A 14,704-nucleotide genomic window follows, 5' to 3' on the forward strand; every position below is an offset into this window, starting at 1 on the left:
GTTCCTTTTTCCCTTCTCATTTCTACATTTTTCAACCGATTCAACTCGTTTCAACGTCATTCTGCATCATTCCTTAAATATTTATTCAACTTCTTCACCTTCACACGCAATTCCTTCAGGAATTGCAAATTCTAGTTAGTGTGAAGGTGAAGACCTTCACACTATTGTTATTCCTGTACTTTATTATTAGTGTGAAGGTGAAGACCTTCACACCTTCACACTATTGTTATTCCTGTACTTTATTAGTGTGAAGGTGAAGACCTTCACACTATTGTTATTCCTGTACTTTATTAGTGTGAAGGTGAAGACCTTCACACTATTGTTATTCCTGTACTTTATTATTAGTGTGAAGGTGAAGACCTTCACACTATTGTTATTCCTGTCCTTTATTATTATTATTATTAGTGTGAAGGTGAAGACCTTCACACTATTGTTATTCCTGTCCTTTATTATTAGTGTGAAGGTGAAGACCTTCACACTATTGTTATTCCTGTCCTTTATTAGTGTGAAGGTGAAGACCTTCACACTATTGTTATTCCTGTACTTTATTAGTGTGACAACCGATTCACTCCATTCCACTTTTCACTTATTCCAAATATTCATGGCAAGTGTGCTCACATTTTTCTCGTTCCAAAAATTTTCCGTTTTCGCATAATTCACAAATTTATGGCGATTTTTGCCCCATTCATTCTTAATGGCAGATTCAACATTTCACATTTACGTTGTTCCAGTTTGATATTCACATAATTCAACACATTCAAATCACATTGGGGACATTCCCAAACTTGCCAAATTCAACATTTTCACGTTTTCATCTTTTATTTTGAAATTCACACCCAATTCCTTTTTCCCTTTTCCCTTCTCATTTCTACATTTTTCAACCGATTCAACCCATTCCAACTTTCAACTGTTCATCTTTTCTCTACCTATTCCACAACTTCCCACTTACCAAAAACTTCACATCTTTTATTTTGAAATTCAACCAAAATTCTCTAAAATTTCCTTTTTTCTACTCTAATTTCTACATTTTTCAACCGATTCAACCCATTCCAACTTTCAACTGTTCATCTTTTCTCTATTTATTCCACAACTTCCCACTTACCAAAAACTTCACATCTTTTATTTTGAAATTCAACCAAAATTCTCTAAAATTTCCTTTTTTCTACTCTAATTTCTACATTTTTCAACCGATTCAACCCATTCCAACTTTCAACTGTTCATCTTTTCTCTACCTATTCCACAACTTCCCACTTACCAAAAACTTCACATCTTTTATTTTGAAATTCAACCAAAATTCTCTAAAATTTCCTTTTTTCTACTCTAATTTCTACATTTTTCAACCGATTCAACCCATTCCAACTTTCAACTGTTCATCATTTTTCTACCTATTCAACAACTTCCCACTTACCAAAAACTTCACTTCTTTTATTTTGAAATTCACACCCAATTCCTTTTTCCCTTCTCATTTCTACATTTTCCAACCGATTCAACCCATTCCAACTTTCAACTGTTCATCATTTTTCTACCTATTCCACAACTTCCCACTTACCAAAAACTTCACATCTTTTATTTTGAAATTCACTCCCAATTCCTTTTTCCCTTCTCATTTCTACATTTTTCAACCGATTCAACCCATTCCAACTTTCAACTGTTCATCATTTTTCTACCTATTCCACAACTTCCCACTTACCAAAAACTTCACATCTTTTATTTTGAAATTCACACCCACTTCCTTTTTCCCTTCTCATTTCTACATTTTTCAACCGATTCAACCCATTTCAACTTTCAACTGTTCATCATTTCTTTACCTATTCCACAACTTAACAAAAACTTCACATCTTTTATTTTGAAATTCACACCCAGTTCCTTTTTCCCTTCTCATTTCTACATTTTTCAACCGATTCAACTCGTTTCAACATCATTCTGCAACATTCCTTCAATATTTATTCAACTTCTTCACCTTCACACGCAATTCCTTCAGGAATTGCAAATTCTAGTTCTATTTTATTCTCCTCACTTTTTTGTCCCGCTTCTTCTTTCACAAAATTCACCCGATTCACTCCATTCCACTTTTCACGTATTCCAAATATTCAGGAAAGGGTGGCTTGTATTTTTCTCATTCCGAAAATTTTCCGATTCCGCAAAATTCCCCAAATTCCGACCAATTTTTCCCCATTCATTCTTAATGGCACATTCAACATTTCACATTTACGTCGTTCCAATTTGAAATTCACATCATTCAACACATTCTAATCACATTCGGAAGGATTCTCAACATTCCCAAAATTCCCAAATTCAAAAATTTCACGTTTTCACGTTAAAAATTCCGACAAAATTTCGCAAAATTTCGTTTTTCACCTCTAATTTCTACAATTTTCAACCGATTCAGCCCATTCCAACTTTCAACTGTTCATCTTTTGCCTACCTATTCCACAACTTCCCACTTACCAAAACCTTCACATCTTTAATTTGGAAATTCAACCAAAATTCTCTAAAATTTCGTTTTTCTACTCTAATTTCTACATTTTTCAACCGATTCAACCCATTCCAACTTTCAACTGTTCATCATTTTCTCTACCTATTCCACAACTTCCCACTTACCAAAAACTTCCTCTTTTATTTTGAAATTCACACCCAATTCTCCAATATTTCCTTTTTCCCTTCTCATTTCTACATTTTTCAACCGATTCAACCCATTCCAACTTTCAACTGTTCATCATTTTTCTACCTATTCCACAACTTCCCACTTACCAAAAACTTCACATCTTTTATTTTGAAATTCACACCCAATTCCTTTTTCCCTTCTCATTTCTACATTTTTCAACCGATTCGACCCATTCCAACTTTCAATTGTTATATCATTTTTCTACCTATTCCACAACTTCCCACTTACCAAAAACTTCACATCTTTTATTTTGAAATTCACACCCAATTCCTTTTTCCCTTCTCATTTCTACATTTTTCAACCGATTCACCCCATTCCAACTTTCAACTGTTCACCATTTTTCTACCTATTCCATAACTTCCCACTTACCAAAAACTTCACATCTTTTATTTTGAAATTCACACCCAATTCCTTTTTCCCTTTTTCCCTTCTCATTTCTACATTTTTCAACCGATTCAACCCATTCCAACTTTCAATTGTTATATCATTTTTCTACCTATTCCATAACTTCCCACTTACCAAAAACTTCACATCTTTTATTTTGAAATTCAACCAAAATTCTCTAAAATTTCGTTTTTCTACTCTAATTTCTACATTTTTCAACCGAATCAACCCATTCCAACTTTCAACTGTTCATCATTTTTCTACCTATTCCACAATTTACCAAAAACTTCATATCTTTTATTTTGAAATTCACACCCAATTCTCCAATATTTCCATATTCCCTTCTCATTTCTACATTTTTCAACCGATTCAACCCTTTCCAACTTTCAACTGTTCATCATTTTTCTCCCTATTCCACAACTTACCAAAAACTTCACATCTTTTAAATTCACCACAAATTCTCCAAATATTCTACATTTCTCAAGTAATTCAACACATTTCAACATCGTTCTGCAGCATTCCCCGAAGAAGTTATTCATACATTTCGCCTTCACACGCAATTTCTCCAGCAATTGCAAAATTCTAGTTTACTGTGTTATTTGTTTATTTATTATTTATTCATCACTCTTATTGTTCATTGTTTGTGCCTTTTTGTTTTTATTCTGTGTTGTTTACTTATATGTTTATCGTGTACTGTGTCTCGTCACCGTGGGATAGGGGAAACGTAATTTCGATTTCTTTGTGTGTCTTGGCATGAAGGAATTGACAATAAAGCTGACTCTGACTCTCTGACTCTAATACTACACGTTGAAGCGCGTTATGTTGTTGTTCGCTTTGTTTTGTTTTTTGCATCACCATTCCCAGTCCTCGGTTGTTTTGACAGTCTTCTCGAGTGGAAAACATGCGCTCCAGACACATACAGGACCTGACCAAAAGCGCAACGGACGGGCACGGAGCGTTGTCTTCACACTGCCCTAACATTGTTTGCATCTTGATTTGCTTTTAAGTGCAACAACAACGATTTAAACAGCAAGAGGTGCCATGTTGTTTTTAGTATGAGCATTTCATATCCACAGACACAAGGTGCAGTAGTGGTTTGACATGTTTTAGCATTAGCATTTAGCTTTTGGCTGAAAACGTCGTCTTCTCCGGAATGAGGTCAACGTGTATGTCCAGCTCAACCACACCACCACAAATGTTTTTGTTTGCATGTTCATTTAATCTCCACTTCTACAAATGAGCTCCCGCAATAATAATAAAAAGAACAACAATATTAACAAGGCATTTTCCAAAATAAACAGGGAAAATGTAATTTACAATCACATTGACAATATTTCTCATTTTCAAGGATTTCTGTTTGACAGAAACATATTCCAGTTATATTGCTTAGTTTTGGTCAATGAGTTCTTTCAATTGCTGCACTGAATATGTAAGACATTGGTTGATGTGTTGATAGAGGAGTCTGGCATGCAATGAACCATGGAATAGAAAGAGGGCTTGGCTGCTGAGCGCAAGTCCCGACATGACGGATGTTGACAGATCTGTCCCCCTGCACATCTGCACACACAAGCATCATCATACTCACAGTGAGTTTGTGCTTGCCCTCCACACCATTTTGCAAGTCCCCATCTAAACGACAGTCTGCTTATTAATTCACGTTGGGTGCACAATGATTGCCGGCGTGATGCCTACTTTTATTCAAAGGCACTCATCTTGTACATGGTAAACCCTGCAGTTCCCTCATAGGGAGAATAAATAATAAATAGTCACTGTGTGTAATTCCCATGTGTGTTTAATGTAACTGAGGCAAGCGCTATGCTGCATAAGGCGTTTGGTCAGTCAACAGCTTTCTTGTCCCTGCTCATAATCCCGATGATTTGCCCCCTTTTGTGACGACCCGTGCGTCCAAATGGTGCAAAAGGGGATTTAGTTTGCGTATTTGCAGACTCGCATCGACTTAGACTGTCTGACACTGCAGGGGCCAACAAGCTCCTTGATTGCCCATGCTGACACCAAACCATTTCTACGTAATCTTCAAAGATTCCAATCTGTCACCATTTGTCACGAGGTGACGACGCACAGTAAGTCTAAAATGGCGACATACTGCTCTCTGCATTAGCCGATGCGGAGCAGAGCTTTCTTTCTTTTTCCTTTTTCACTCTGACCCAGATATCAAAAGTTGGAAGGCATGTGTGATGAAAAGTTTTGACTTGATATGCAGTGATCCTGTAGCAGTAGCACTTCATATTCCAGATTGCTGTTTTGAACAGCGGGTTCGGGGATGGGGAGTTGCGCCTGTTTTTGAGGCAGTGCCCCGTTGACACCATCCAGCTCCGGCTGAGAGGGCTCGCGCTGCAGGTCCAGGTGGCCTTTGGCCTTCTTGCGGACAAAGCAAACCACTCCTACGGCGATTGCTATCAGCACCAGCAGAAGCAAGATGGCCATGGAGGGCACCAGCATGGCGGTCATCTTCTTGTTCACCATTTGTGCTCCGCTGATGCTGCCGTTTTTCTCATCGGTCGTATGCGCCTGAGTGCAGACACTCTCGATGCCATTCGGGGCCCCCAGCGGACTGGCGCAAATGGCGTATGTGCAGTTAGGCTTCAGGCCTCGGAGTCTGTATTCCGGATACGATGCAGGCAGGCTGAGTTGCATGGGTCTGCGGTCTGGCCCAGAGAGATTGCGGTAGGTGAGGCGGATGCCGCGGATGTACGGCCGTGTTTCAATGTAGCGATGAAGATCCAGCAGGATGGTGGTGGAAGTTGCCTGGCGCCAACCGAGTGCTGCAGTGTTTGGCATGACTGTTGTCATGCGGGGTGAGGAGGGATGCTGATTTTGTACTTGGCAATAAAACCCAGAGGTGCCGAGAGGACAGCTACACTCCACTTGACCGGAGTGGTCCAGACGACAAGTCCCACCATTCAGGCAGGTGTGAGAGGGGCAGAAGTACTGTTCCTTGCCGGACTCCACAATGCGGCTGCTGCTGCTTGGGGAAGCAGGAACTGGCGGAAAGAGATTGTCTTGGTTTGTGTCGTCGTTATGGTTAGCCTCGTGCATCGGAATAGCTGTCGTAACACTGGCCAAGGTCGCAACAGGAACGGCGCTCGTAGTTCTGGCTGAGGTCACCGTTTGCGCCGTCGTGGTAGGGCAGCCAAAATCTCGGTGCTCCAGTCTCTCTACAACCTTGCCAGCATTGATTGGGGGAAAGTGGCAACGGGTCTCCTCTGTTCTTTCCAGCGTAACGCTTTGGGCTTGCAGCCAGCTTGGGAACCAGGCTAAGCTACACAAGCAGTTGAAGGGGTTCTCTGCCACGGTCAACTTCGTAAGGTGAGGGAATAGCTGACCAAACTCGGCCGGGAGCCCTTGCAGACTCAGGCTGCTGATGTCCAACTCCTTCAGTTCTTGGAGGTTCCTCAGGTCCTGAAAATGAAGAGGGCCCATGGGATTGCCAGCCAGGCTGAGGTAAATCAGCCCTCGAAATTCTTTCAGGATTGGTGGCAGAACCCTCAGTTGGTTGCTTGAGACGTCCAGCTCGTGCAGGTTCCTCAGACTGCCAATCAGCCCCGAATTCAGGTCATTCAGACCCATGCCACCTAATTTGAGTGACTCGAGATTGGGCGTTTGGAGGTCAGAGGGGCCTATCATAGTTATGGCGTTGAAACGCAGATCCAGCAGCAGCAGCCGGGGCATCACCAGAACAGGCAAAGACGTCAGCCTGTTGCCTTGCAATTTTAGCTCCAGCAAGTTATCCAAGCCACTAAAAGCAGCGGGGTGGATGTTCTCTATATGATTGGCATACAAATAGAGGCGCTCGAGGAGTACCGAAGCTCGGAAGCAGTGCTCGGAAATGCGGCTGATTTGGTTGGATGACAAGTCCAAGTTTTTCAAAGAGGTCAGCGGGAGGAAGACCCCGTCGGGAAGTTGGGTCAGTTTGTTTTGGCTTATGTCCAGCATTTCCAAGTTCTCCAGACCGTCAAAGTCCTCTGCGGATAAGCCCTCGATGCCGTTGGAAAAAAGGTAGAGGCTTCTCGTCAAAGGGGGCAGTCCCTGCGGAAAGGTGGCCGAACGTCTCTGGAAACACAAGATGGATTCCGGCGTGGAGCAAGAGCAGCCCTTTGGGCATTCGGCAATGTCTTCGGGACTGACGAGGATGACGAGCGGCATCAGCGCCATGAGAAAGACCTTCATGTTGCGCACCGCTGAGCCTGAAACAAAAGAGACCAGAGAAGAGTGTCAGTCACCTCCCATTGGAGGCTGAATGGGGGATCAGGACACCAGCAAACTGCTGCAAATGAGAAAACTTGCAAAAAGCTTGGGACGGACGACAATTGCAACCAGTGCAATGAGCTGTCCAGCACTTTGCACCGCCGCTACATTACTCCCAGAGAGATTACATTTTGCATATAAGGCTTGGTAAAGCAAAGCGCTTTAGCCTTGGGCTGCCAGAAAATGGTGACCATACGTTTCTGCTACCACATTGAAGGCGCGAGTCCGTTTTGTCCTTAATTCAGGAAAAATTACAAAATGCTACATGCACCTCACGTCACCACAGCGCACATCACGACTACTTCAAACAAAACAAAACAAATCAAGCGCCTGATATGTTACCTAAAAGCCAGGCTTGCAAAACAAACTCTCTGGACTGTGAGACTGCAAGGAGATCAAACAAATGGAGGGAAAGGATGAGGGAAAGGTGCGCCAAGAGGAACCAGGAGAGAAAGAAGACACTTTATTATTGCCTCAGTAGACTCGGGAATGAGTGGGAGGTAGGGCCGCTACAGCCCTCATTTCTATCTGTCAACAGATTTTTGTATCTTTGCACCAAGTAAGCTAGAACGTCTGTGTGCGTGTGCGCGCCTGTGTGCGTGTTTCTCCACCTCCCTCAGGTACAATAGTCTCATTGTGGCAAAGGCACAAGAAAGGCTGCAGTGTCTTTAAGTGTCTGGCTCGGCGAGACCTAAAAGCTCTCATTTCCTCATAGCAAAGGCTGCGCATACTTTTAGGACTTTATTGCTTCAGTCGTTTGTGTCTCTGCAGCGCTCATACCTTCACCAAGTATGTGGAATGCTTTTGAGACCACACACTGAGTGCTCTGTTCTCGCGCGGGGTTGTCAGGCCATACGTGTCCAAGCCATTTTCATCAATCTCAATGCGTGACATTGCCATCACTGTTGTGCGTCTTTGTTTTTACTAGCATGCTAACTCAAGGTGGGGGGCATTTAGGAAGCTGTAGAAAAAGAGCCTGTATCATCTCAGCCGCGGCCTTTTCAGAGGCCTTTCTTTTGTAGCCCCCTCTGGAAAAGATTCCAGCATATCTTATTTTTCCTGCTCTCATGTACTGAGTCCGAATCATCCCAACATGCAGTGCCATCCCGAATAATGACGCCAGGACCCAGTTGACCTACTGGCCATAAAGCCCGTCATTTGGGGGGCGGCAGCTTCGTTGGTGGACGACACCTGAGGGATGTTGAGAGAAGAGTTTGAAAACAACGGCGGCTGCAATGGGGCTTGCTTTGGGGCGCTGCGGAAAGCTCGTCCTCCTTCCCTCCTTCAGGCTCGGTGTCTTTCCCCCCTTGCAAGCTTGTTGAGACATTCCTCAGCCTGCCGGCAGCTGAGTTTTAAAAAGCGCAATTGTCTGTGTCACAGCCTTGGCATGCGGAGAGCAACAAGAACTTTTCAAGATGACAGATTTAAGAGAGAAGGGTGCTGGTCGTAAATGAATGACAGCTTGGAGAGAGAGAAAAAAAACTGATGCGCTCCAGCCGTTGTTATAAATGAGTTCCTTTGTGCAATCCTCCGGTCGTGTGGCGATGGCGTGTTTAGCGGCGGTCAGTCGTTCATGTTGCTTGCCCTTCGTTGGTTTGTCTGCCATTTGCAACACACAGGATTCGGCTTTGTCTTGTTTGCCCTAACGTAAATTGGAAAATAACTCAAGTGTTGATTGCTCTGACTCCAAAACAGAGAACACACCTCCCCCATCGACAGACGCAGAAGCAGTAATGGCGCCTCGTGGGCGTCTGTTGATGGCAAGCCACGATTGGATCCGGACAGGCAAAATGCAGAGAATTGCTCAGACTGATGGGAGGTAGCTCCTCGACTTTTTCCACGTTGTTTGTCCATGGCACGGCCCCGTGTTTGCCATCCTCTTCTCTGCTGTCAGCAGTGTCCACACGCAACCACAGATGGATCTTGTTATCCATAATCCGGCGGGGTCATGTGTGACTAAAGATTTGTGATGGACGAGCGAGATTTTGGGGAGGATGAAGGCGGATAAGCAAAGGTTAGAGGCAGAAAGCGCCTCGGCAGGTGTACGTATACCTGTTCAGTCTAAATATGTCTGCTATGTTCATGATGGACTGCCAAGTATGTGTGCCGTTGCGTGTCACAGATTACAGTCTGTCACCGGTTGTACCTGTATGACCTAACGAGGGGAGGTGGAGGGTGGAATATAATAACTGGCCCCAATAGGAGTTTCTTCATCTATGATCTTGTCATCATAGAGGATGTGGTGTCCTGCTTTTTGGAGCCTGATGAATGACGGATTGAGCGTGTCTTTCCACATGCAGACGCTTTGAATTGATGACCAACATTCATCACCAAACATGCATTGTAATTGTCGGAATGTCAGCGCTTACTGACTTGTCATTAGCGTGTCTTCTTTTAACGGTATAATTTGTGGTTAGGGTGGCATTTATTTATTTATTTATTTATTTGCGGAGGACAGCGTTAAAAGGGTGGAAAGAGGAGCATTGAGATTTGCACAAGCGGCACAAACACTCTCTGGCTGGCCATTTATTTATTTCACAATGAACGAAATAATGTGCATTTATTTTGCAGTGGAAAGTTGATTTTTTTTTTTAGATGGTGAGATATTTTTTTCTTAGAGGGTGGAAAGAGGAGCATTAAGATTTGCACAAGTGGCACAAACAAGTGGCAAATTCAAAGAATGCTGTACATTAAGGGTGTATTCAGACTTGACTGTTTGGTCCTTTTTAAAGGGACCAGGGTTCAATTGTAATGCTGGTGCAGATCATTTGTGCAGGTGTGAATACACGCAAACGAATCCTGGTGCGTATTAAAGAAACGGGCCGAGACCCACTTCCAAGTGAACTCTAATGCGGTTCGCTTCAGGTGTGAATACAAACAGCGAAGATCCGCAGCAACGGCACAGATAAGCAGAGCAGGAACGCAGTTCGTCGGACTCGCATGTTTTCCGCCATTTACGGGTCTGTGTTCTGTGTGCCGCCCTGGTCATTGCTGTCCAAAGGGAGCACAAATTGTTACAAGCATGGATGTGTATACTTCACTTGCAAAATGTACAGTCTGAATAGGAACCGCACTAAACATAAGAAATTAAGTCCGCTTTTAGTCCGGACCAAACAAGCGGACTAAAGGACTTTTCTGGTCTGAATACACCATAAGATGTGATTTTTGGGCTGCTTAATTAAGTAGAACGGGGTACCGAGCCAACTGATAAGGGCGGTTTGGTCCCTGTATCACCGTTGCCAGAGTTTGGTCCGCATTTCCGGCAGTGTCGGATTCGTTCTCAGTGAGGGTTGGACTCCGCCAAGGCTGCCCTTTGTCACAGATTCTGTTCATAATTTTTATGGACAGAATGTCTAGGCGCAGCCGAGGTGTTGAGGGTGTCCGGTTTGTGGACCTCAGCATCGCGTCTCTGCTTTTTGCAGACGACGTGGTGCTGTTGGATTCTTCAGGCCGTGATCTCCAGCTCTCACTGGAGCGGTTCGCAGCCGAGTGTGAAGCGGTCGGGATGAGGGTCAGCACCTCCAAATCCGAGTCCATGGTCCTCGATCGGAAAAGGGTAGAATGCCCTCTCCGGATCGGGGATGAGATCCTGCCCCAAGTGGAGGAATTTAAGTATCTTGGGGTCTTGTTCACGAGTGAGGGGAGGATGGAGCGCGAGATCGACAGGCGGATCGGTGCAGCGTCGGCAGTAATGCGGACTTTGTACCGGTCGGTCGTGGTAAAGAGAGAGCTGAGCCAAAAGGCAAAGCTCTCAATTTACCGGTCGATTTACGCTCGTACCCTCACCTATGGTCACGAGCTATGGGTCGTGACCGAAAGAACGAGATCCTGGATACAAGCGGCCGAAATGAGTTTTCTCCGCAGGATGTCCGGGCTCTCCCTTAGAGATAGGGTGAGAAGTTCGGTCATCCGGGAGAGACTCGGAGTAGAGTCGCTGCTCCTCCACGTTGAGAGGAGCCAGATGAGGTGGCTCGGGCATCTCATCAGGATGCCTCCTGGACGCCTCCCTGGGGAGGTGTTCCGGGCATGTCCCACCGGTAGGAGACCCCGGGGACTACCCAGGACGCGCTGGAGAGACTATGTCTGTCACCTGGCCTGGGAACGCCTTGTGATCCCCCAGGATGAGCTGGATGAAGTGGCTGGGGAGAGGGAAGTCTGGGAGTCCCTCCTGAAGCTGCTGCCCCCGCGACCCGACCCCAGATAAGCGGAAGAAGATGGATGGATGGATGGATGGATGGATGGATAAAGGAGCGCAGCGTTAGCTCACAAGCTAGCTGACGGCGAGCGTAAGAGAGATGCTCGATGAAGTCCATCAATAGATGTGTCCTTTTTTGTTTTAGTCCAATGGTCTTCCACACTCAGCATTGTAAACGTACCAGTGTTTCCCAACCACTGGTGTGCCGTGAGAGATGCTCAGCTGTGCCATGTGAAATTGTCCAATATTAATTACGAAGCGCATTGTAAACAGGATCGCCAAACCACTGGTCAGTTAGCGCAAGGCCTGGTCAGCCACTTGCTAATTGTGCATGCGTGGCAAATCGAAGAATCTTGAGATTTCATGTTGTCGGTCTGATTGTATTGCATCGGCACATATTCAGTTTGTGTTAATGTGTGCTTTTGCTAACAGTGACCCAATGACGTACAGTCTATCCATCGGCTAAAGTTGGGCAGTAACACACGTCAACGTTTGAATTTCATCAGCTTAGCTCATTGATACGTAAAGCTCCCGCTGAGGGAGCTCAATGTTTCGTGACAAATCCGAGCGATCTGCTGCAATCTCGCAAATCTTTGTCCCTCGCAGATAGTGGGAGCACGTGCCTGGTGAGCTTTTAAGCGTCGGCCTCGTTGCTGCCTAATCGGACACCGTGCATGGCAAATATTCTCCAGGAAGCGAGCGCCGGCTATGCATTCCTCCACTTGAAGAATGTGTGCGTGCGTCAAGTCAACACAACTGGAGCATAAGTGACAGGAACACGCACACACTCTCCTGCCTCTGTTTGCCGCGCCCCCTCCCCCACCTCGCTGAGCAAAATCAGGCTGCCGTGGAGGAGGTCCTAAAGCAATTAGCGAGAGTTAACCGTGTGCAACCAAAGGTCGAGAGGCCAACACGGTTGCCTTCCTTTGATTTCCAGGCATTTATGGCGTCGGGACGGGAAAGAAACAATGTGAAAATGGGCTTGCTCATTGCACCCCTAAGCCTGTATGGAACACTGTAGCATTTGAGCCATCACTCACCTGCTGAAGGCACTCTAACTCTAGCGTGGCTCCACTCGGGTCTGGCCAGCTCGGGTCCAGAGACGACGTCACCTGCAACCACCAAAGCGCTTACTAAAGCCTGTGTCGCAAAAAAAAGCCGGCTGCTCAAAGAGCAACATTGTTTTCTTTACTAAGAATGCTGGCCAACGACTTCGGACCCAGGCAGATGGGACGCATAGCGAAGGTGGAGCGCGCCATTGGCTCAAGCCGCCAATAGGCGTCCGCTGGAAAGCGAGCACTCTGCCGTACGCCGTTTGAATGGGTGGTGGCAGTTCGGGGTGCTCCCCCTTTGCTTCTTACGCCAGTTAGACTGCTTGCAATTCGCAGGGAGCTTAGAGTTGCAAAAAAGCAGCCACTTTGCTTAAATGGTCACTTTTGCGTTTGTGCTCAATTGGTATCGTGCGGGTCCTGCGGGATCGGCCCTGCTCGTGCGCATGCTGACTCCTGTGTGCTTTTGCCTCATCAGGTCCGCCCCCCCCCAACTAATTACAGCCTTACATTAAGTGCTCTTTTTGCTTTTTTTGTACGCGAGGGGCCCCCGCTGAAAAGGCTGCAATTTGCGGTGGCTTTTCTGGGACGAGCATCCGCCCTCTACTCCCTCTTGTCCCATCCTCATGCGTCTCCCGCATACCCGCCCAGAAAGTTGGGCGTTGTTGGATCTTTTGGCCTCCTATCAGTCAGCCGTCTCTCTTCCTTTTTGTCATTCACCTGTCTTCAACTCAAAAAAATCCGCTTCATGCGATACTTGCCACTATTCTCGCTGCTTCATGTGCACTACAGCATTTTTCAGTTTCACTTTGCGCACTCGCCAACGCTGCCAAAAACGGCACGCTGCCCACCGCTCACATTCTGCCGTGCGCTTTCCCTTCCCATCCATTTGCGTAACTCATCAACAGCTTCCTAACTGCCGCTTGATGAAAAGCAGAAGCAGCAGTAGCATCAGCAGTAGCACCCTCGTTCCGTTGCCAAGTGTCATTTGGAATCTCCAGTTCCTGTGCAGGAGTGGTCATCATTTATTCCCACACAATGCCTGACGCCGGCTGTGTGACTCCAAAGTTGGTGTGCAGTCATGAAACCAAAAGGACATAGACTGCTTGGAATATATTTTGTACATATTGATCCAAAGTCCCTCCAGTTCCCTCAGCTCGACATGTAAGCCAACAAGAACCCGCCGGCTCCCACTCTGGCCTGCCTGCCAGGTTCTCGTTTCTGCTTATCCGACCATTTGCTGTGTTTCACCAGCACAAAAGTCCAATGCGAGCAAAAGTGAGCCAGTGCGTCCAGCCGTTTTACGCGTGGAACCCAGCTGTGAGCCATCAAAGAAAGGGAAAAGTTTTACCTTACCTTGGCTTTTGTTTCCTTTCTATTGTGCTGTAAAGTCCACAGGCACCGTTGAAATGTCGTCAAAATTGCGTTCTTGCCCGCCAGCTCGCCTGCTACCTCTGCTCCGCACGCGAGAAAAAGGCTTTCTTTCGTGTTGCTTTTTGCTGGCTGGCTGGCTGGCAGGGTGGGAGGAGCCGGAGTCACCTTGCAGCGCACATTCCGGACGCACTTCTGCTCACTTGTACTCGCGCGACCTGTTTCAAAGATTCTCTGCACTCTCCTCCCTCCCTCCCTACCTCCCTCCCTCCCTCCCTGATGCAGATTGTTTGCAGTGGATTTGCATGTGCCGTCATCTTGCTTGCAGCTCATTGATCTTAAGCCCTGCCCTTGCTTGTCAATTGCTCAACTTACTTCAAATTTCAACGCAAGTCTGAGCGGCGCGGCAGTTTGACAAAATTGTAGCATCTGCAATGTGCTATCATAGCAAGCAAGGTGAGATTAGTGTCCAGTTGAAGTTTTGTAGCATAAACGGCACAAATCAAGCCTAAGCATTTTGTACAAAAAAACAAAAAACTAAATCAGGTTCTTCACTGTGTGTGTGCGTGTGTACTCCAGCCAACAAGGGATAATAAGCTCAGCACTTGAAGCCTGGGAAAGAAACTTTTTGACTATTTGCTGCGGGAGGCCCCGTTAAATCCTCGTTCCTCCGAGGCTGAGAGCTTGTTGGCTCATCTGCATTTGCGTTAGCGCACATGAGCCTTCCAACACGTCGTCCCGTCACGCCTAAATGTGCCGGGACAGGTGCCATGT

The 14,704-nt window shown here is 45.8% G+C and overlaps 2 protein-coding genes across 5 annotated transcripts in view; one reads left to right on the top strand and one right to left on the bottom strand.

Moving 5' to 3' along the window:
- LOC133170574 (coronin-7-like) overlaps nt 1-14,704 on the top strand; it is a 47,351-nt gene that overhangs the window by 23,782 nt on the left and 8,865 nt on the right. The window lies entirely within an intron of this gene.
- On the bottom strand, nt 4,248-14,152 carry vasnb (vasorin b). 3 transcript variants are annotated; one of them, XM_061303614.1, is made up of 3 exons: nt 13,916-14,152; nt 12,551-12,622; nt 4,248-7,254 (listed from the first exon to the last, which is right to left on the bottom strand). In XM_061303614.1, exon 3 carries the CDS (start codon nt 7,235-7,237, stop codon nt 5,222-5,224), a length of 2,016 nt encoding a protein of 671 aa, XP_061159598.1. In that variant the 5' UTR covers nt 7,238-7,254; nt 12,551-12,622; nt 13,916-14,152; the 3' UTR covers nt 4,248-5,221. The 3 variants fall into 3 exon arrangements, 2 of the variants coding, with proteins under 2 accessions (XP_061159598.1, XP_061159599.1); XR_009718595.1 differs by lacking the exon at nt 4,248-7,254 and adding an exon at nt 7,261-10,306 and having other exon boundaries at nt 13,916-14,150; XM_061303615.1 differs by lacking the exon at nt 12,551-12,622.

The sequence above is a fragment of the Syngnathus typhle genome, linkage group LG17, assembly GCF_033458585.1.
Source record: "Syngnathus typhle isolate RoL2023-S1 ecotype Sweden linkage group LG17, RoL_Styp_1.0, whole genome shotgun sequence".
Classification (NCBI taxonomy): domain Eukaryota; kingdom Metazoa; phylum Chordata; class Actinopteri; order Syngnathiformes; family Syngnathidae; genus Syngnathus; species Syngnathus typhle.

What these genes read in the sequence shown, in the direction of transcription:
- vasnb (XM_061303615.1), bottom strand. Translation starts at nt 7,237, where the DNA reads ATGAAGGTCTTTCTCATGGCGCTGATGCCGCTCGTCATCCTCGTCAGT.